General features: G+C 39.9%; 1 protein-coding gene across 14 annotated transcripts in view; it reads right to left on the minus strand.

The window, feature by feature from the left end:
- RTN1 (reticulon 1) overlaps nt 1–24116 on the minus strand; it is a 495935-nt gene that overhangs the window by 113254 nt on the left and 358565 nt on the right. Inside the window, exon 1 of one of the 14 annotated variants that reach the window (XM_054240002.2) lies at nt 16855–16968. The exons of the other annotated variants lie outside the window; for them this stretch is intronic. Coding sequence (XP_054095977.1) covers nt 16855–16864 — 10 coding nt within the window. The 5' untranslated portion in view covers nt 16865–16968. Of the gene's footprint in view, nt 1–16854; nt 16969–24116 lie in introns of those variants that run through there. 14 annotated transcript variants of the gene reach the window in all.

Raw genomic sequence — 24116 nt, forward strand, 5'->3', positions numbered from 1 at the left:
GGGTGCATCAACATCTCACAAATCACCACTAAAGTTCTTACTCATGGAATCAAACACCACCTGTTCCCCAACAACCTATGGAAATAAAAAAATTAAAAATAGGCAGGGTGCAGTGGCTCATGCCTGTAATTCCAGCACTTTGGGAGGCTGAGGTGGGCAGATCCCAAGGTCGGCAGATCGTGAGGTCAGTAGATTGAGACCATCCTGGCTAACATGGTAAAACCCTGTCTCTACTAAAAAAAAAAAAAGTACAAAAAATTAGTGGGGCATGGTGGCACACACCTGCTGTCCCAGCTACTCAGAGGCTGAGGCAGGAGAATTGCTTGAACATGGGAGGCGAAGGTTCCAGTGAGCCAAGATCACACTACTGCACTCCAGCCTTAGTGACAAAGCAAGGCTCTGTTTACAAAAATTAAAAAATAAAATAAAATAAAAATAAAAGTTGAAAAAGAAAAGAATGTGTCATGCAAATTTATGAGTCAAACTAGAACACCTTTACTATGAAACGAAATCATTTATCTTTTTCATAAGAGTAAAAGAAACAAAAAAAAACTTATTCCATATAATATTGAGTAACATATTTTTCTGCACTTATATTTTTATGAAAAAAACAAACGGTATAAATAAATAATAAAGACATATCTAACGGGTTGATGTTAAGAATTTAGTGTAGAGGATGAGCAAGGAGCAATATTTAGATTGTTGCTTCTGGCCAGAGATTTAACTTTCAAGCAGTGGAAATGACAATGGACAAAATGGAGAAGTTTGAGGCCAGTTCTAGCATTGGCTCTTACATATGACAATAAGTCACTTTCTTCCCTCATAAGAAAAGGAAACTAAAATTTCAAGGAGGAGAAATAGATTTGAGAGAGATCAAATGGAAAGTGAAGGTCTAGAATTTGAATCTAGGTCTCATTTACTCCAAAATTCATGCCATCCAATCTTATTTATATCTCTCAAAATCAAATATATGAACACGATTCTTCTTCCATCTTACCACACAGCATCTCTAAGGAAGAAAAAGAAAAGAATCAGCTTTCCTGCCAACAAATTATATTTGAGACCAGAAATCAGCAAACTCTTTCTGCCAAGGGCCAAACAGTAAACATTTTTAAGCTTTGTTGGCCATACAGTCTCAATTGCACCTACTCAACTCTAACCTTGTAGCACAAAACAAGCCAAAGAAAATATGTGAGAAAATAAATATGGCTGCATTCTGATAAAATTTTATTTTAAAAAATAGGTGGTGGCATGCAAAAAGAATAAAATAATCAGGAACAAATTTATTTTAAAAGTGTAAGACTTATACAATGACAACTACAAAATGTTGTTGAAATAAATTAAATAGGGCCTAAATAAATGAAAAGATATTGTATGTTCATGAATTGGAAGCCAATAGTGTTAAGATGGCAGCACTCCTCAAACTACATTCAGTGCAGTTCCTATCAAGGTACAAGCTAACTGTCTTTCACAAACTGATAAGCTAATTATAAAATTAATATGGAAATAAAAAGCACCCAGAATAGTCAAAACAATATTGAGAAAGAAGAACAAAATTGGAGGGCTTGCACTTCTAGATTTCACTTACTACAAAGTTACCATAGTCAAGATAATATAAAACTAGCATTAAGTCTAGACAATAAATCAATATAACAAAATTAATTATCTAGAAACAGACCCTTACATTTGTGGTCAATTTATTTTTGACCAGGGTGACAAGATAATATACTGGGAAAAGAACAGTCTTTTTAACAAACAGTACTGAGACAACTGGATATCTATATGCAGAAGTTGGGCTTCAATCTCATACCATACACAAAAATTAACTCAAAATGAATCAAAGACCTAAATGTAAGAACCAAAACTCTTAAATTCTTCGATGAAAACAAAGAAATGAATCTTGGTTAACTTGGATTAGGTAGTACTGCTTTCTTTGATGTGATACCAAAAGATAAACAGCAAAATAAAAATAAACGTAACTTCATAAAAATTAAAAACTTTTATTTATCAAAGGACACCACCAAGAAAGTGAAAACACAATCCACAGAACAAGAAAAAATATTTGTAAATCACGTATCTGATAAGGAACATGTACCTAGAACATACAAAGAACTCTATAGTTCAACAGTAAAAAGAAATTCCACGAGAGTAGGCCGTGCATTCCGTTCCAAGGCCTCTGTGTGCCCACGGAGTGGCCATCATGAGCAAAGCTCACCCTCCCGAGTTGAAAAAATTTATGGACAAGAAGTTATCATTGAAATAAATGGTGGCAGACATGTCCAAGGAATACTGTGGGGATTTGATCCCTTTATGAATCTTGTGATAGATGATGTATGGAGATGGCGACTAGCAGAAGACAGAACAATATTGGTGGTATGAGGAAATGGTACCATCATGTTAGAAGCCTTGGAACGAGTCTAAATAATGGCTGTTCAGCGGAGAAACCCATGTCCTCTCTCCATAAGGCCTGTTTTACTATCATGTAAAAATCAGGTCATGTACATTTTCATATTAGACTTTTTGTTAAATAAACTTTTGTAATAGTTAAAAAAAAGAAATTCCACCCAATTTAAAAATGGACAAATTTGAATAAACATTTCTGCAAAGAAGATAGACCAATGGCTGATAAACACATAAAAAGATGCTCAACACCATTAGTCATCATCAACATGCAAATCAAAACCACCAGGATGGCTAAAATTAAAAAGTGAGAATGTAGAGAAATTGGAATTCTCACATCTTGCTACTGAGGTTGTAAAATGATGCAGCCACTTTGGAAAACATTTTGGTAGCTTCTCAAAATGTTAAACATAGAGTTTTCATTCTTAGCTACATACCCAAGATAATTGAGAGCATGTGTCCTCACAAAAACCTGTACATGAATGATCATAGCAGCATTATTCCTAATAGTTAGCAACGGAAATAACTCAAATATCCATCAAATGATGAGTGGATAAATGTGGTATATTCATACAATGGAATATTATTTTTCCATAAAAAGGAATAAATTACTGATATATGCTACAACATGAATGAACCCTGAAAATATTATATATGCTAAGTGAAAGCAGCGAGACACAAAAGGCCACACATTGGATGATTCCATTAATAGGAAATGTAAACTGTATCTATAATAGGCAAATCTATAGAAATAGAAAGTAGAATCATGGTTGCCAGGGACTGAGGGAAAGGGAAGGGAGAATCAACATTAATAAGCATGGGGTTTCTTTTTGGGGTGATGAAATTTTTTGAAGCTAGATAGTAGTGTTGGTTGGACAACTCTGAAGGTACTGAATTGTATACTTTAAAAGAGTGAATTTTATGGTATGTGAATTATATCTCAGTAAAGCTGTTATAAAAACAGATCAGCAAATACAAATTGGCTCTAATTTGCTGACTCCTGTTTCAGATTCTTACATAATTGTCTGTGCCTCACTTACTCTAAGTGTAAAATTATTGAATTGGAGTAAATGTTCTCTAAGACTGCTTTTGGGTAAAACAAAATTCTCCTTTTTTAAAAAAAATTATATTCAGAATTGAGATCTGGAGGTTCCTCTAAATCTTGGCACCAACCATACAGCTTTTTAAGTTTTGCTAAAATTGATAAGAAAGTTAACATATTTTAGAAAATACTTAACAATTGAGGTTATAGTAATAAAAATCCTTTTTGATAAAGCATTGATTAATCAATAATTAAATCAGGGCCTTTAATTATCTTCCCAGAGTGCTGCCCTGCACTGGAAAGTCTGTGCAAGCAGGACTCCCTGTGAGTGCACTGTACACTATGGCAAGGTTGATTCCTCTTCAAAACTTACTTATGATCTATATCTGCTCTAAATAATAGAAGAGAAATGTTTTCCTGAGCTACTCATCTTGTAATTGCTTATTTGGCTACAACTTTTAAAGTCCATTTTGATGCATTTTGATATATAAATCTTTATAATTGCCAGCCCTTGCTTCTCTTTACTGCTGCACCCATTCCCTTCTGATTTCATTCAGTTACAAGGCTTTACTCATCTATTTTTCCGGGCTGCTGAAATAAAAAACCAGGGAGTAATCCTTGTTTCTTCTCCTGCCCTACCTCCAGTTGATCAGGAAATCTTGTGAGTTCTACCTTCCAAATGCTTCCAAAATCTGACCATGTTTCATTACTGCCACTACTACAACCTTCTTCCACTACCATCTCCCACTCGGGTTCCTGAAGTGCCTCTGATGGGTCTCCCTACTTCTCCCTGGTCCCTCCCGTCTACTCACTATATGGCAACCAGAGTGAGCACTCACATCAGAGTAGCTTGCTACTCTGCTTTTACACCATGGGGGTCCCATTCCACTCCAGTGAGAATCATGAGGCCTGTGGTCTGCCTCCTCTTGCTTTGCTGACCTCCTTTCCAGTGATTCTCCGATTCTCCCTTCCAGCTACCCTGGTCTCCTTGCGGTTCTGTGAACACACCATGGAATATTATGTAGCAATCAAAAACGATGAGTTTGTGCCCTTTGTGGGGACATGGATGAACCTGGAGAACATCATTCTCAGCAAACTGACGCAAGAACAGAAAATGAAATACTGCATGTTCTCACTCATAGGTGGGTGCTGAACAATGAGAACACATGGACACAGAGTACTACACACAGGGGTCGGTTGGGGGGAATAGGGGAGGGACAGCAAGGGGTGGGGAGTTGGGGAGAGATAGCATGGGGAGAAATGCCAGATATAGGTGAAGGGGAGGAAGGCAGCAAATCACACTGCCACGTGTGTACCTATGCAACTATCTTGCATGTTCTTCACATGTACCTCAAAACCTAAAATGCAATAAAAAAAAATACAAAGAAAAAAGAAAACTCCTGCTTTAGGGCCTTTTGCTGCAGATGTTCCTTCCTCCTATCCTAGGCTGCTCTTCCACCCCATCCACAGCTGCTGGTGTAAGTTCTTTGCCTTCCTTAAATCTTTGCTCCACTCTCACCTTCTTCAATGAGTTCTCTCTCCCTTGACCACCCCATATAATATTGTGACCTGCCCTTCCCTCCATCACATTTTCAATCCATCTCTTTCTTTCCTCCCCAGAGTATTATCACTTTCTAGCATACTATATAATTTGCATATATATTATGTGATATTGTCTGGATATTTGTTACCTCGAAATCTCATGTTGAAATACAATTCCCAATGTTGGAGGTGGAGTCTAGGGTGGGAGGTGACTGGATCATGGGCAGATCCCTCATAAATGGTTTAGTACCATCCCCTTAGTGATCAATGAGTTCTCACTCTGAGTTCACGTGAGATCTGGTTGTTTAAAAGATTGTGGCCCTTCCCACCTCACTCTCTTCTCCCACTCTTGCCATTTGATGTGACTGCTGTCCTTCATCTTCTAATTGAAAGCTTCCTGAGGCCTCACCAGAATGAGATACCAGCACCATGCTTCGAGTAAAGCCTACAGAACCATGAATCAATAAAACCTCTTTTGTTTATAAATTACCCAGCTTCAGGTACTTTGCAGCAATGCAAAAATGGACTAACACATTTTGTTCCTGTCTTTCTCCCCCTACAAGAATATAAGTTCCATGAGAATATAAATCTTTGTTTTGTTCACTGAAGTATCTCAAGTGCTTCAAACAGTGCCTGATGTATAAGATGTAACAATGAATATTTTTTATATAATATACCAGCTATCTATGTATTTATGTGGAATGATGTAACTAAAATTTGATTGTTAGCTAACACTCATATGACCATTATTTTAAATGGCACACTGCTCAGTCAGATATTATACAGTGAACAGGAGTGTTCCAGGTTGAGGCAATGTGATTCCACAGTTTGAAGCTCCTAGAAAAATAAAGGTGATTATATTGTATTATTCTTCCCTTTGCGGGGAAGGATAATAATATTGCAGGAAATCACAGATTCAGACAGCATGGAGCTCTTGAAATGTTTTCTCAAGTCCAGTGTTTTCTCTTCCTGTTTTAAATTTAAACCTATTTTTGGAGTCACAGATCCCACTGAGAGTCTGATGAAAGTTACAGATCTTGGCCTAGCAAAATGCTCCTGCAAATATTTGCATGATTTCAGGCCCTCCAGGGACTCACAGTCTCTATACGAGAATCTTAATTCTAGTCCCTTCAAGAACATCACTCCCACCCCCCATGAATAGTCAAATCTCTGCTAGGTTCAAAAATTGACTGGGAAGATTATGCAACATTGCTCAGAAATCCCATTCAATATTGAACAATGCTCCCCCTTGGCAAACTTCTCCTTATGTCTTTGTGAGGATGGAGTGAAAGAGCAGTAGATACAATATGGTCTGCCATCAGGGAAAGGGGAAACAGAAATTCTAAGAGCTCTGAAAACCTGCTGGCACGAAAAATAGCAAGCTTTTGAAGCTTCAAAGACCCAGAGTCACTAGAACCTACACACTAGTCCACATTTCCACTGACAGGGTGCCCCTACATCAGAGTGAAGTGATGGCTGGGTTCTCATTTTCTGAATTCAGCATTGTGCTGTGCAGACAGAAGTAAAAGAAAACTGGGGAAACAATCAAATTTCCAGTCACTGAGAGAGCGCAGAGGAGAGAAGGGTATGAAAATGGCAATGAAAGCATTTGGGAAGAGCCAGTGCTGGTCCTGGAATTTGACTTGCTGCTGCTGCTGCTGCTGCTGATTCCCAGACACTGTGATCAGGACGAAAACCCACCTCTCCCAAAGGCAGTGCCACAGACTACAGACATATCATTTTGATGCCAACTGAGCATACTGGGTTGGGGAAAGGGAGAAGAGGGTAATCAGAGAGCTGGATCATCATTATAAACACTCAGCAAAAAGCAGCTTTTACAGTTTTAGTTAGCCCAACAAATATTTTCCTGGCTCTGAAAGTGGTGCTCGGATAATTTTATATATAGTAAGGGAAATACGGTAGACTTAAATCTTTCCTTTGTGCCCAGAAGCACCTTATCAAAAGCACTTCTGAGAGTAGAGGTGGAATAAGACATTCAACAACTTCCCCCTGTTCCTAAACTCAATTTTACTTTTGCTTCCATGCAGGCTGCCATGGGCTCCCAGGAACAAGGACAGGAGAGTCTATGCACACTTAGGAGTTCATATAGTTGCCTGACCCTCTTCCTCCACCCCAACTTTGCAGCTATCTTGTGATCAGCCTCTACTAATATGAGCATTTACATTTAATTGTACAGAGGGCTAACGAGTCTCTAAAGTTATCCAGTAACTCCAAGTACACTGTGTAAACAGGATTACAGGGAGAAAATGTACTTACTGCTTGCTTCTCTCCCACTGGTATACTATCACTACAACATCCGATATTGGTACTCAAGCTATTAAAGCAATGACTCTTTTTATGTGCCTTACTTCCCAGTAAGGCACATAAAACAAATGTCACATAATGACAAAACAAATACTATCATTACTTTAGAAAAACCCAACCTTTCTCCCTAAAGTAAGAAGGTTAAGAGTCATTATCTTGCTAATGCTTCTCCATGTCCCAGATTTTTTGAAGATATGAGAAAACAGACATAGAAAGATTAGAATAGTCATACATTTCAAACCTTACAACATAAATCATTAACACAGACAAGGCTAGGTTAAGCACTGCTTGCTTTCACTGGCCTAATAACACTTTATTACACCAATCTGTTTATATGTATGTTCCTACAAATGCCTTGCAGGCAAGCACTGTGTCTTATTCATCTTAGCTTCTGTTGGGGCTCAGAAAATGATACCCTAAAATATGGCCCTTTGGCATGCTGAGTGCTTTGAACAAAGGAGAGTGAAAGGCCTCCGAGCCAAAGTCCCTCTTTGACCTTCTCCTGCCTCCCCGCTCACCCCCAGCTTTTCCTTTCAAGGCACAGAAAGGGGTTCTCTCTGAAATTGTCTTATCTGACTAAGGGAAGTCCATCCAGAAGGAATTGTTGTGGCTTTCCTCCACTGAATCTACATTAAGCAGAGAAGATTAACTCATGTCACAGGAGAGGAAGTTCTCCATGCTCATGACACCACACCCCACAGACTTTTCACCTGTTCTCTCAACTATTCTTCTTTACCTGCATAATAAGACAAACTTTGTTTGCAGTGTCATTCTGCCCCTCACGTTCTGATAACTTGTCATCACCACTCCCAGAGCCCAGAAGAACTGTGTCCCCGGCTAATGTCTGCTCTTTGGGGTCACTAAAATCCCCTAAAAACCATTTAATCTTCCTCTAAAATTGCCTACATCCCTCACTTTAAAATTTCCTCTCCCCTAGGAAAAAAATATTTAAGCATCAGCCATCTGACCGTTTTTTGAGTCTCATATTTTATGTGGCTCCCATGAGTACAAAACAAATACTGTCATTGTAATGCCTTTTCTCCTGTTATTCTGTCTATTGTCAGTTAATTTCAACAGACTTAAGGACTCAAACCTTTAGAGGGAAAAGTTCTCCCTACACTTCTCCTCCAGACACAGACCAGTAACTCACATGCAGTAGTTGCCTAAATTTTGATTCTTGAATGAATGTATGGAGCATGTGCACATGCAAGCAAACACAGACATATAAACACATAAGAATTCACATGGGTTCTTCATAATTCTAATTACCTGACTTCAGAATCTCTTTGTTTCTAATGAAAGAAATATTAGTAATCTCTGTGATGCTCAATGTTCTGCTCAAACTGACCTTTAAAGAGGTTAGGTAAAGAGAAGGGCGCTAGACATCTTAACACTTCTCCCTCCTCTGAAATCCAATAGCACTTAGGATTGACAGTATTTGTAGTTGAAGTCAATCATAATAGCAACTGGTGTTATTCTTAAATATTCTATATGTGTTATTCAATCCCTTTGATGGGTTGAGAGTTGGGAAAGCATACAGTTAAAAGCAACTCCTGGAGAAAAGTTTCTTTGTTATTCTCCAAGGAAGTCAACTAAGAATCAGAGATATAGAGGTGTTCTTACCATGTGCTGAACTAAAGAACTGTCAAGCCAAATTAAGCCCAAGGTCCATCTAGCTCCAAAGCAACAACAACAGACACTCTGACGGCTTTCAAAGAACAGATTTGTTTTTCATCCATATAATGTTCATCATTAATGTTAAAATATAATTAATTAGCTAATGACAAGAGTCTATCTTTAACAAGAGCCTCAAGGCACAGGGTTAGAGAGCATATCTGTTGTCCTTGTAGCAACCTTAACACATCCATTCCAATATTGTAACTCTATCAACTACAAGGCCTTCTTTGGCTATTGTATTTAAAATAGCTTTCTTTAGCCTGCTTTATTTTTAAATTTGCAGCATTTACCACTTCCTGATAACTATGTGTGTTTATTTGTATACTATTAGTAGTCTCTAACACTAATGACACTAAATGAAAGAAGGGAGGCTGCTTTGTTCTCTCCTAGTGCCTAGGAAAGAGCCTGGCATGTAATGAGTTCTCAATAGTTGTTGATATAGCAATGTTGCTGAATTTACAAATGTTCGTTCACCAACAGTCAGCATCATTTGAAATAAAGAGACGTCTAGGAAGGAGTTAACTGCTTGATAATTCTCTCTCTCTCTCTCTCTCTTTTACACACACACACACACACACACAAATACACACACATACACACATGCACTGAAACAGAAATCTTCAGGAAATGAACACCTAGAGTCAAGGAAACATTCTGACAACCATGTCATCCAGTATTCAGTAGGAAGAAACAGGACCCAATCAGTACAAAAGATTTGAAAAGGGATTTCTGTGTTCTAAAACTAAAAAAAAAAAAAAAATAAGGGAATTGCTGCAAGTAAGCAAGATGGGGTAGAATGCCATGAAACTTACAGCAGATGGCACTAAAATATTAAACTAACATTTCCTTATGCTCCAAGCTGAGCTGTATGTTGACGCTGATTACAGGAGCAGTCTATTTAAAAACAGACAGATGAAAAATGAATCCGGTATTGTTAAATCATTCTGCTAAAAACAACTCCAAGCATTAGCACCTAATGTGCTTTCCCAGAAGGGATATGTTAATATTATTCAAGCAAGGTTATGTCTAACAAAACCACTCAGAATAGGCGAGGGGGGGAAGCCCACAGTCTCAGGAATCTGTGCAAAAACAAGCTTGGTGTGCTAAAGCGTGAAAATCTGCTTCTCTGATTTCCATAGCAACAGCAGCAACCCTCAGACAGACACTTTAAAAACCAGATTTGTTTTTCTCCTTTCCAAATACCTTTGCATGGTATTTTCAGATAACGTTGAAATACAACTGACATGGCATAAGGTGTAAATACACTGCTAGTTCCACTTGCGTCAGTATAGACAGGGTGGCTCATCATTTTCTCACTTAACTCACATGGTGATCCCACTGGCAACAGGTGAGCACCTGGCTCTCTGGGGATGCCCCAGAAAAGTACTGCCAACTGAAAGTCAGGCTCAATAATATTTATAGATTGCCAGGAGCTACCCAGTTGAGAAGATACTTCCAAGATTTATAAGCTATGGAAAGAGATGACATATTATCCATCTGCTTTGCAAATATTATTTAAGGCTTCCACCTAAAAAGGAGCCACAGAAAGCTTATTTACTTTCTCACTGAATCTGAGGGGTAGAGACTATCAAGTCCCAGTTACTAAGAAGTCAGGAAAAGAATTAAAAATAGAACCATGGAAACAGGGATGCGCTGAAGAATTCTATCAACTATTCTGTATGTTTGAGGAATTACATAAGAAAATATTGGGAAAAAAGAAAATCCATCTGATCATCACATAATATACAGACAGAGAACTTTCTACTGCTCCATATTCTTGTTATAGTTAATGTAGAAGAAAATAGAAGTTGAGAGATTTTTGCTCATTTTCTAACTAAAACTAACCAACTGAAGGAAAAAAAAACATTTGGAGGATTCTTGGGAGAATCTGCATATGAACTGAGCATTAGATGATACTAAGGTATTTGTTTTGTTAGATATAATAATGAGCCTATAGTTATGTAAGAAAATGTCCTATTTTTAGAGATGTACACTGAAGCATTTAGGGGCGAAATGTCTTGGTGGCTGTGACTTAATTTTAAAATGCTTTTCCCAAAAGTGGAGAAGACAAATATGACAAAATGATAATAATTGTTAAGTTTTGTTTATCTATATATGAAAGTTCATAATACTATTTTGTTTGCTCAATGTATGCATGTTTGCACAATAATCTATTCAAAATGTCTCAAATAAATGGAACTATGAGAACTGATTTCAAATCATAGATGACAGATATCTGAAGAGCCAATCATTGCCTTGTCTTCTTTAAAGGGTAACTAAAATATATTCTGCGTTATGGACGACGGTTCTTAGTACTTGCGAAGTACTATGTTATGCCTATAGGGGTCTGAGCAGACAAAAAAACTGCCCCAATTAGAAGTACACCAAAGTTTACTTCCAAGTTCAGATAACTGAAAGCATATAACAAAAATGGGAGAGCCTTTTGAGAGAAATGGCAGTCATCCGAAGCATTTTATATAAGAAACAGATAAAACCCTAAGGGACTTGTGTATCTACTCTAAAGAGGCAATTCCGTGTTTATCATGGTAAGAATGTAACTAAACTTCATCCCCAAATACTACTTCAAATATTCCTAAAGTTTCTCATTGTTCAAAGGTAACTTTCCATATAAAATAACCACAGGACTAAACATCTTCTTTCATTTTTCTTTTTTCTGTTTTTTTATTTTTATTTTTTCTTTTTGAGGTGGAGTTTCACTCTTGTTGTCCAGGCTGGAGTGCAATGGTGTGATCTCATCTCACTGCAACCTTCACCTCACGGGTTCAAGCAATTCTCTCGTGCCTCAGCCTCTCGAGTAGCTGGGATTACAGGCACATGCCACCACGCCCAGCTAATTTTTGTATTTTTAGTACAGAAGGGGTTTCACCATCTTGGTCAGGTTGATCTCTAACTCCTGACCTCATGATCTGCCCGCCTCGGTCTCCCAAAGTGCTGGGATTACAGGCGTGAGCCACTGGATCCAGCTTTTTTTTTTTTTTGAGACAGACCATCACTCTGTTGCCCAGACTGGAGTGCAGTAGTATGATCTCAGCTCACTGAAGCCTCACCCTCCCAGGCTCAAGTGATCCTCCTACATTTGCCTGCTGAGTATTTGGGACTACAGACATGTACCACCGCACCTGGCTAAGTTTTTTTTTTTTTTTTTTTTTTTTTGTAAAGATGGGGTTTTGTCATGTTGCTCAGGTTGGTCTCAAACACCTGGTCTCCCAAAGTGTTCGGATTAAAAGCATGAGCCACTGTGCCCACCTAGGGCTGAACCTTCTTTGCGTGTAAAGTTTCACTTTATTTTTTTATTTTTATTTTTTTTGAGACAGAGTTTTGCTCTTGTTACCCAGGCTGGAGTGCAATGGCGCGATCTTGGCTCACCGCAACCTCCGCCTCCTGGGTTCAGGCAATTCTCCTGCCTCAGCCTCCCGAGTAGCTGGGATTACAGGCACACGCCACCGTGCCCAGCTAATTTTTTGTATTTTTAGTAGAGGCGGGGTTTCACCATGTTGACCAGGATGGTCTCGATCTCTTGACATCGTGATCCACCCACCTTGGGCTGCAGCACTCCGAGCTTGACATAAATTCATTCCCTTTTAAAGAGAAGTGCCCCCTAATGGTTCTTTCTGTGAATTGATCCTGCTAGCTTTTCCATAGCTGAAAGGACCAGAAATGGCATGAGCTAAATGTTAAGCACAGAGGGAGGGAGATAATGTCCCTGAGGTGGGCTGTAACAGGTGAGCTCCACACTGGATGGTGACAAAGTAGCCCATGCTGGGGAACAGAGTGTGCACCAAAGGAAGTGGTAGGCTGCCAACTGAGCTCAGGTGCAAAGTAGGCCTCCCATGGCCATGCTACAGGACCACCAGAAAGTCAGCTTTGGAAGCCCCAGATCAGGGGCTGATCCACAAAGGACAGCCCATCTGTGTGGCCTCATGTTCTCTCACCTCCTTAAGTAAGCCCCATCACTGACTATAACCTGGGTATATTGCCATATCTAGTACAGAAAAACAATCCAATTATAGAATGTGATAATAATTGCTGTCATTAACAATGTGTCAGTTCTTCTACCAACCTAAGCACCTTAAAAGCATTATTCAGTTTAAATCTCCTTACAGTTCTAGCAAGTAGAAATTATTAAACACATTTTATAGATGAGGCTTGGGAAGTTTTAGGAAGATAAGTGTTGGACTCAGGTTCAAACCCAAATCTTTCTTATTCTAGAGCTCATGCCTTAATCACAACATAATACTGCCTGTCTCTAAACCAGCCTTAATAACAAACCTTGTTTTGAATTGGGTTCTGCAGTATTCAAAATGAGAAGAAGCATTCACTGCAGAAGGTTTTCCATTTTATGGGGGTTATAAAATTTCAACAGACTGATCTTGTGCAAATTCGATAGGCTCAGCTCAGCAAAGAAAGGGCTGAACACAGGCCCAGAGTGATGTCACCTTCTGCTTTGCCAACTCAAGTCTCTTATTGACTATGTCAGCTGAACCTCAGAAAGCATCCTTCTATGCTGACTACATTTGGCCTCTCCTGGGCTGATCACTCCAAGAATGAACAACTGAGAGATAAATGCTCTTCATGAGTAATAAGTAGGAGATCCACATATAATGTTCTCTTCTTAATTAGCCTATTACTCTTTAACCTCTCATTGGACTCAATAACATATAAATGTGCTTTTGAAAAAGAACACAAGCTATGAAGCACATTGACATACAATAAAATCCCACAACAGACTTCAGTGGCTTCACCTACATGCATGGAGTTGCCATTCACTTATTTAAATGTTTATTGAGTCCCCAATACTCACTAGGCATGGCTGTAAGCAGTAGAGATACAGCAGCGAACAAAAGGCTGTGATCTCAAAAAGCTTAAAGTCTACTTGGGAGAGATATGCAATACACAAATAACGGAAGGCACACATCATTTACTAGGTGATGGTAACTGCTATGAAGATCTAAGACAAGAGGTCACTGTACAAGAGGTCCATGATAAGGACCTCATCAAATTTCCAGTGTGCCCCAAGCATCAAGATTCATAGAGTCATGTGACAAATTCTGACCAATGAGCCATAAGCAAAAGTGACATGTGTCATTTCCAGGGGAGGCTTTTAAGAGCTGGTGTGAGCTCTTTATTCCTCTGGCATGGCAACCTGAGAAGCCATATGTTGAGATTCAACTGGTGCAGGAGAAAGGGAGCTTGGATCCCTTTGTAGCTGAATAAAGGAAAGCCTCTACCAAATAGCAATAGTTGTAAGCTAGAAATAAATGATTGTGGAGCTAAGCCATTGAAAATTTGAGATGTTTTAACAGAGTCAAAAGAGTAAGGCATACCTGAGACTAAGGAGGGATTGAGGAGGGAGCCCCAATACATAGGCCTAAAGATAACAAAAACCTATATACAACAGATAGGGCTAAGTGAAATCCAACACTGGCTGGACATTTAAAATTAATTGGGGCACACTAGAAAATACTGAACTACAGATGTTATATCCACATATTATATTTTGAGATAATATGGGTGAGGAACTCAGCATCTATTTATTGAAAACTACAGTCAACAGAACATGACAAATTGGGTCAGCTGGCTTTAGGAAACCTCCCCAGAGGCAACTTGTCCCACAATATACTTTGGAAAGACCTTATTAGTGAGATCAATTCAACTTCCTATAATTTGTTGGAAAGCAGCCAATCAAACTCTGACATAGGAAGAAACCTGCAAACTTACTAACTGAAATGTTATGAAAGAGTATGTTGCAGAAAGTATTCCTGCATTAAATAATTAACTGGGCTGGGAGTGGTGGCTCCTGTCTATAATCCCAGCACTTTGGGAGGCCAAGGCAGGCTAATCAACTGAGGTCAGGAGTTTGAGACCAGCCTGGGCAACATGGCAAAATCCCCTCTCTACTAAAATACAAAATTACCTGGATGTGGTGGTGCTGCCTCTAATCGCCGCTACTCAGGAGGTTGAGGCAGGAGAATTAATGGAACCCAAGAGGCAGAAGTTGCAGTGAGCCGAGATCACGCCATTGCACTCCAGCGTGGGTGACAAGAGCAGAACTCCATCTCAAAAAAAAAAAAAAAAAAAATGAGTAACTGTACTAGATTCTCCCAAAGCCCCATCTCACTGTATAATTATTATTTAAAAATTCGGGCTGGGCGCGGTGGCTCAAACCTGTAATCCCAGCACTTTCGGAGGCCGAGGCGGGTGGATCACGAGGTCAAAAGATCGAGACCATCCTGGTCAACATGGTGAAACCCCGTCTCTACTAAAAATACAAAAAATTAGCTGGGCACGGTGGCGCCTGCCTGTAATCCCAGCTACTCGGGAGGCTGAGGCAGGAGAATTGCCTGAACCCAGGAGGCGGAGGTTACGGTGAGCCAAGATCGCGCCATTGCACTCCAGCCTGGGTAACGAGAGCGAAACTCCGTCTCAAAAAAAAAAAAAAAAAATTTAAGTAGCAACATTAGAGGATAAGCACTTTACCTTACCTAAATCATCTCAAATAATCATCACAAGAATCCTGTTATGTAGGTACTATTATCCCCTTTGAACAGACAAAAAAACTGAAATGCAGACTGGTTAACTTGCCCAAAGTCACACAGCTAGTAGTAAGTGGAGAAGGTGAGACCCAGATCCAGATGGCATGATTCTTTAACTCAGTGAAAAGAGGGCATGCAATCAAAAGGATACAATGTCTTAAGGGAGGAAATCTAGACAAGGGGCCCCTGGTTGGGGGCAAGGACCACAGGCATGGGGTTGGCAGCAGCTGCTCTGATTCTAGTCGAGGATTCCCAGTCCTTTGAAAACAGAACAGTTTCACAGGATGCCAAAGCATGATGGAAATTTCCTATGAGAACAATCTATTCTTTTTCCTCCAGGCAATAATGAGCAGAGCTCTACACTAGGATGAAGTTCCCCTCACACATTTCCAGTATAACTCATAACTTGGCATTCTGGTCTAGACCAGATTCAGACAAGCTTTAGAACACTTACTGTTGCAAATGGAGCCTTGGACTAAGGAAAATACTGCTTAAAGCCCCAGGCATGTCTTACCCTCAGGCAGCTCAATGTTTTGCCCAATTCAGAGAGAATCAGTGATTTCCCAAGTTTGCTAGGCTGGCCCTAGGCAGGAACTTTTCCAGTTCTCCTAGGTGTTTCCTGGCGTTTAGAGGGCGTCAGCTACCCACCTTGAGGATATAAAAGATTTGTACAGTATTTATGACAACATTTCATGAAGAAGCAATAAAACATCTTGAAGACAGAATTGTCTTTTTACAACAGTATGAAGTATGAAGGGGAAAGGATAGTATCAGGGGAAAGGTACAGAGAAGAAGCAAGACTTATAAAATTATGCTTATAAAAATTAGACTAATAAAATTATGGTACATATGCCCCAACATACATTCTAACTATAGATCTTCTCTCTCAACTTTATATTAAATTATGGGTTGCCCCATTAGTCAGGATAATGCTGGCTACAGTAATAAATAACCCCAAAATTTCAGTGGCTTAACATGGAAGGAACTTTTTGTTGTTGCTAATTTAATAGATCAGTGTAAGTGTTTACTAGCAGGTAGCTTTCCCCCAGGTAGTCATTTAGGAGCCCAGGTTCCTTCTCCTTTGCCATCATCCCCTTGGTCTAAAGCCTTGAAGGAGGAAAAGGCACAACTGCATCTCACCCAGCTTTCTAGATGTGACCCATACCACCTCCACTCACATTCTATTGATACAAATTACTCAGAGCTTCGCCTGGGTGCAATGCTGGGAAATGCAGTTCCTGACTAAAAGCCACTTCCCAAGAAGGACTCTACACAACAGAAGAGCAAGTATCAATCTGATGGAAGGTTACCTACCTCTATCCATTGCAAAATGGGCATCATATAAACCAGGGGGTCCCCAGTCCCCTGGCCATGGACCAGTACTGTTAGGAACTGGGCTACACAGCAGGAGGGGAGTGGTAGGTGACTGAGCATTTCTGCCTGAGCTCCACCTCCTGTCAGTTTGTCAGATCAGCAGGAGCATTAGGAGATTAGATTTCCATAGGAGCATAAACCCTATTACAAACTGCACAAGCAAGGGATCTAGGTTGTGTGCTCCTTAAGAGACTCTAATGCCTGACAATTTGAGGTGGAACAGTTTCATCCTGAAGCCATCCCACTCTCCCACCTTGCCATGGAAAAACTGTCTTCCATGAAACTGGTCCCTGGTGCCAAAAAGGTTGGCAACTGCTGATATAAACTACAGGGGCAGATATAAACAGCAGGAGGGACAAAACTTATAGTTCAGGTAAATGACTTTATGTGCCATCCCAGAGGCAAATCAGTTCCAATATGACAGAGGAACAGTAAGACTGGAAGGCCAGAAGTGTCTCTCGTTAGAGGACTTGGCCCTCAGGCTCTAGGTTTGGTTCTGAGACTTTCCCCACCAAGTCCCTTTATGTTTTTAGCCAGAGTAGTGGGCCCTGAGGAAAATGTGGACCTTGGGCTGGGCGTGGTGGCTCACGCCTGTAATCCCAACATTTGGGAGGCAGAGGTGGGCGAATCACTTGAGGTCAGGAGTTCGAGACCAGCCTGGCCAACATGGTGAAACCCCATCACTACTAAAAATACAAAAATTAGCCAGGCATGATGGCGGGCACCTGTAATCCCAGCTACTTGGGAGGCTCAGGCAGGAGAATTGCTTGAACCTGAGAGGCAGAGGTTGCAATGAGCCAATGTCGCACCATGGCACTGCAGCCTGGGCAACAGAGTGAGACTCCATCTCAAAAAAAAAAAAAAAAATGTGGACCTCAACAAAGAGAGGAGGAAGAAAATAAAAGGAACAAATTGACAATTAGACTATTTTACTTATATCTAAACTTTCTAGGATGATTTATTTATGATTTTATTTATTTTCTACATTTAAGAAAACTATAATTCTATGTAAAACGAATTCAACTATCAATTAGCTGAGCTAAAGAAAAAAATTAAATTCTTTCCAAGTGATTGGACTGAATTTCCAGCTTACAGATCATGCTAATGCTTAAACCAGCTGCACATAAAATATAGCATTATAAAACTATTGACGTCTACATACATTTTTGATATTAAATGTTAAATCTCCAAATTCTAAAGTAACCTACCATAGAGAACATTTAGCTTTACTTATAAGCAGGCCAACTACCTGGAAATCAATTTAGTTGGAAAAGGACACTGGCTGAAAATGAGTAGATCTTATTTCAAATCCTGGTTCTTCTACCCCTGAGAAATAATATAGAACAAGAAACTGTACCTCAACCCTTGACTTCAATTTGAAATGAGGATGTTGACCCAAAACTCCAATTAGTAGGAAACTATAGTTCATAAACTCCAGTATTATATGTTTTGGTAGAGGCCAAATGGTCTAGCCTTAAAATTAATTCTGCTGAAAACTAAGTTACCCATTTAGAAATATTTTTTGGAACTCTGTCCTTGTGCTTGTTTCAAGGAAAATTAGGAGGATAATTTAAATAATCAGTCACCACAGAAACAGTACAGCCATGTGGACAGCGTAAATTCACTTAAAGACATATCTTCTTATATCATAATCCAAGATATCTTATTGCAAATTTTAAATTGTGGTGGTTGGTGTGAGAAGAGGTTGAGAAGTAGAGGTTGAATGTTTTCACGGCAACCACTGGATGGCAACAGACTTTAACAGTGAGTGGCGATAATCAATACAAAAGCAGCTTTCTATTTTGCTTGATTCCTCTGCATTTTCAGAAGTACAATCAAACTGAGCTCCTAGAGATGTTAGGGAGAGATAAACAAGAGTGCATTCGTAAGTGAAAGAATTAGGTTTTGGGATACGTACTCTGCTTTTGCAAGTGCTTTGTAGGCTGATAAATCCCCCAAGATTTAAGCGCTCAGCCAAGAGTTGTAAGAAAATGAAGTGCCTGCCAGAAGGGAGGAGTTTAGCCAGAATGTTATATTTACCAGAATATGCAACTTTGAACTAGATTACTTATTAGTGGTGGTGAAATGTTTGATCTTGCATAATAGAGTCATGCTGGTTACTCCTGATTGGTGAGTGGAAGACTACAACTCAACCCCACTCCTTCTCCTTTCCCTCTCCTACTATGAGTTTTCCAGGCTACGAACAGAGGTCACCCAGAGGACTGCTCTGACCCAGTAGGCTCCAATGGGCCATGTTCCTACTGGAACAATGAATGGTTAGCTCCTCTGTGTCCTCACCATATACTGTTGGGGCCTTTGTTCTAGTGGCATTGTGGGGTAGAGAGATGTTAGGTGGCATCCCCTGGAGTGAGCTGGCAAAACGGGGCTGTGCTTACATGATCGCTCCTTCACTTCCCCATGAGGAGGTAAAAGTCTTGAAGTAAACAGTTTATATTTCACCCTAAATTCTATTTATCCACAAGAACCATTTTAACTAACATCTAAGCCCACACAGAAAATCCAACTGGCACTGGAAAATATTGGGGCACTAGAGGAAAATTCCACTGAAGATTACTCTGAGGACCTTGAGAGACCTGCCCCAACACAGTCCCTAGAGTAGTGATTCTCAAATTCTCTGCCTACAATTAACTGGGGAGCTACTTAATGAAGCAGTATCACTAGCAACTATGATGCATTAGCCTCTCCCTAGGAAATCCTGCAGCGGGCCTGGGAATTCTATATTTTAACAAACTGCTTCTGATATAAATGGTCTACCAACTACCCTTTGAGAAATACTAGAAAAACTGAACAAGTCCACTGAGCCCCTAATCTGCTTTTCCTGCCACTCACACCCACTTTCCACAAGGAGAGAGAAAAGTCCTGGATCAATGCTTTGCCTGGCCAAGAGGACCATTATTTCAACCTAGGTCATTTAAAACCCAGGAGTGCCAATTACAAGATGGGGTGACTCAGGAATCACTGAGGAAATCACCGATAGAGACCACGGTCCACTGTAGTCTTGAGCTGAAGTAACCAGACCAAGTGGTATGCTTGCCCCAACTTGCAGCCCTGGTTTTGGTACTTTAAAGCTGCCTTTGCTCTAACTTTAGCCTCTGCTCTCCAACAGACTGCTGACTTTTCCTTGCCTGTTAGTGTAATTTTGATTCATATGTGGGATGTTCTTTAGACTTTTTGAAGCTTTTGTGATTTCCTCGCCCTAGACAAGCATCTATTGAACTCTAAATAACCAACTTGCTTGACCATAATTCCTACCTATGTCACTAGCTGTCTTACTTTACCTCCACTGGTACCATATTTGACCATTTCAGCTCTGGGTTCAGCCACCCAAATATCACCATCACTTAAATACATTAAACCAATTAGTTGGCCATGGAAATATGCTAGATATAGTGCTCAAATAGGGAGAATATTTCAATGCTATCATAATTCAAATGGAAGAATTTTTCCAAAAGCAGATGCAAAAAAATGAGTTCAATGGCTAATGAAGCAGCAGCATCAAAGTTTGGAGTATTTTTCCCCATTGTAAATATTTTTGCATCTCTTTGCAATCATTGTGTTGATAAAAACAGAAATATAATTTGAGGGGTACTGGAGATAAAGTTACCCCTATCACTAATCCAAAGCATCAGTAGCATCCTATTAAGTTCATCTCCAAAACAAATCTTGAATCCATTCTTTACCCTCCATCTCTAATGCTACCACCTCTCCCAACCATTGCCATCTCATGCCTGCAACAGCTTTCTAATTTGTCTTCTTGCTTCCATGCTTGCTTGTCCTGCTTCAAGTCTTTCTCCCTACAGCAGCCAATGTGACCTTTAAAAAATGCAAAGGTGCTCATGTCACTTTCTAGTTTAAAAATCTTTCAGAGGCTTCCTAAAATGCTTAGGAAAGACCAAACTTTGGTGTGTGCATGGAAGGGCACCGCCAATCTTCCACCTCCATTTCTTGCCATTCTTCTCCTTCCCTACCACATTCTAGCAACATCAACTTTTTTTCCGTGCATAGAATATTCCTAGAATTTTCCTGTCTCTGCATTTTCTATTGTCTGGAACTTGCTTTACCCAGCTCTTGCCATAGTTGACTTTTCCATTTGCTCCTTCTCAGAAGCCTTCTCTGATTTTCCTAAGTGCCACCCACCACCAGGGACTCTCTTACACATCACTCTGTTGATTTTCTTCTTGATGTCTACTCCCTCCCCTACCAGAATGTAAGCCCCATGAGGGATAGATTCAAGTCTGCCTTGGTCACCCTATACTGCTAGTGTCAGGCACATCCTATGCCATATTGGTTGAATCAAAGAAAAGATGGATGTATGAAGAGGTAAAGTCTTGCTTTGGTGGGCATGGCATAGCCTTGAGTGAAATTTAGGTATTGTATTTTTGTATTACAGGAGTGTTTTGGGGGGTCACAAAGATAGAATATAGAAGTGCAGAAACCATATCTATGAGAGTCCCACTGAGACTTTAGAGAGAAGTAGGGCTAGCATCTGAAAGAAGTAGCTAATTTCCTTGAGACCATGTTGGCTCTGAGAATTAGAAGTAACTGAATTATGTCCTCCAAACTCCATTATTATAAGTGAGATTGATTTATGTGAGGAATAGAGGAGAAAATAGGCTGGATAGGGAATTAGGATTGCCTAATTAATAAATAGGATCATTATTTCTTGGAGGCATAGAAATGTTTGCTGCCTGTGAGCTCTCTCTCTACAGGCAACTTTAAGGCTGACTTGAATGTGTTTTAGGAGCTGATCATGCTACTACTCCATGCCCAAACCAAATTTACTAGGAGTGTTTATTGTGTCCCAAAGATTGGGCATTATAACAAAGGTACAATAACCATTTTAGATCTTTATACACATCTTGGAATTTAAGTGGCAAAAATACTTGCCCCTAGAAACAATAAGTGCTGGGACCACCAAGATTTGTAACAACTCTATCCAAGGCTGAGAACGAAACCCCACCACTCAGTGAAGCAATTATTCAAAAAACATAGATCAATATGCCATTGGAACAGTGCTAAACTTGTGACAGCTTCAGAAAGAAAAGCCATGAATTCAGCTGGCTGCTGGCAGCCGCATCCAGGGTTGCCTAGACTAGAAGAGCTCCTTCTATCATTGAGCAAAGTCTCACAAAAGTACCTTTGCTGCTTTCAATAGTCTAAGGTGGGCTGGGTTCATGCCTGTAATTCCAGCATTTTGAGAGGCCGAGGCAGGCAGATCACTTGAGGCCAGGGGTTCAAGACCAGCCTGGCCAACACAGCAAAACCCCATCTCCATCAGAAAATACAAAAATTAGCCAGGCATGGTGACACGTGCCCGTAGTCCCAGCTACTCAGTAGGCTGAAGCAGGAGAATCGCTTGAACCCGGGGGTGGAGGTTGTAGTGAGCTGAGATTGCGCCACAGCACTCTAGCCTGAGCGACAGCGAGACCCTGTCTCCAACAAAAAAATAGTTTAAGGTGGAAAACTTGAGGTCTCCATCTCAGTATTTCCATGGCATACATCAACACAGGAGTCACACTTTATCCAGCAGCTACTGGTCCATCTTATTGAAAGCTGACACAAAACATCAGCTTCAGTGGAGGGGCATAGAGCACAGGTGGAATCTGACATCTGTACCACAAAAGAAAGAGACTTTCCAAGAATCTTTACAGCCTGTTATATTAATTCCATTTCATGAAAATGAATACATACATAAATTTTTTTTAGAATTATGAGAATAAAAGTAAATGGGTCATACTTATTTTGGTTCCCTCCCAAATATTTTAGGACAGGAGTAATATCTGGTATATAATGAAAAGTAATAACAAACATCATAAATCCTAGGCAGATGGAAATCTATTCTGTTTGAGAAGACCTCCAGCTGGTAGCCTTCCCACAAATCACCCCTCCAAGGAAGAGAGAGGTTTTTCCCTGCCACAAGGGGCTGAGCCCTCCAGGCTCGAGCTGCTGTAGCTGGTATACACAAAGGAGGCCATGGGTGAGGAGGCTGCAGAGGCCTGCCTCCCAGGGCATGCACAGGTACCTCTCTAAAAAAAAGAGACAGAAACAGCTGATTTCCCCTCAGTATCTTTAATTTAAAGCATGATATGTCTAAGTCATGCTCATCATAGTATTTTCTTATAAGGTCTGGGCTGCTTAGCTCATCTATTTACAACAGAAATTGTCAAGCTTCAGCGTGATTATTAAAAGTGCAGATTTATGCCCCAGTCAATTCTAATTCTGCAGTTTTGAGGTGGGTATAGAGTGGGAATCTGAATGTTGAACAAGCACTCTGAAAGGTTCTGAGGTACCTGGTCTCCAGGCAACACTTAGGTCATTGCTAGCTTAAAGAAGGTCATTGCTAGCTTAAAGAAGGTCATTGCTAGCTTAAAGAAATATTTCTCAACCTGGGTCATTGGTTGCATGCTTTAGGGTTCCAAAAAGAGAATTTTTACATTTTTGTATTTTTGTTTTGATTATAAATTTTCAAGTAGTAAGAATATTCTAGATCATCTAGGTGATAATTTTATAAGCAAACACTACTGCAAGACTTCCACTGAAGTATTTACAATCAGGCTGGCACTGAGAACCTTTAACTTTGTCTCAGGCTAACGAGTCTTTACTTGGATCCAGACTTAGTTCTTTTAAATGATTTTGTTGTTCTCCGTTGGAAGGATAGATGAAAATTCATTTTGCTCAACTCCCTGTTGGTACAGTGTTTTTTCCAACTTTCTCATCACTATGAAAAATGCTATAGGAAAGATATTCATATGTATCTTTCTAACTCTATTTACACGTGTAGAATGTATATATTTTTGTCCACCTGCTGTAGCATTTCTATGGGAAAAATTCCTAACAGTATTCAGAAGGTATGAGTACTTAACACTGTAAGAGGGTTACAGTCCCGAAGGTTGAGTGTTCCTACTCGATGACATCACTTCATTTGCTCAGGAAGGGAACAGAGGAAGGAAGAGAGCAAATTTTGACAAATTAGAATGGACATACTGAATTTGAGAGGTTTATAGGATGTCCAATGTACAGTGAGGAAATGGGCTTGGAGTTTAGAAAAGAGGACTTCTTCAGAGCAACAGATTTGAGAAGCGTCACACATAAGGCAGTGCCTGAAAATCTGCATGGGTGACAGCAACCTTGAGAGCAAAGATATGCAGGAGGCAGAAAGACAAGGACAGAACTCAGGAACA

This window comes from Callithrix jacchus, chromosome 8, assembly GCF_049354715.1.
Source record: "Callithrix jacchus isolate 240 chromosome 8, calJac240_pri, whole genome shotgun sequence".
In the NCBI taxonomy this organism is placed as follows: Eukaryota; Metazoa; Chordata; class Mammalia; order Primates; family Cebidae; genus Callithrix; species Callithrix jacchus.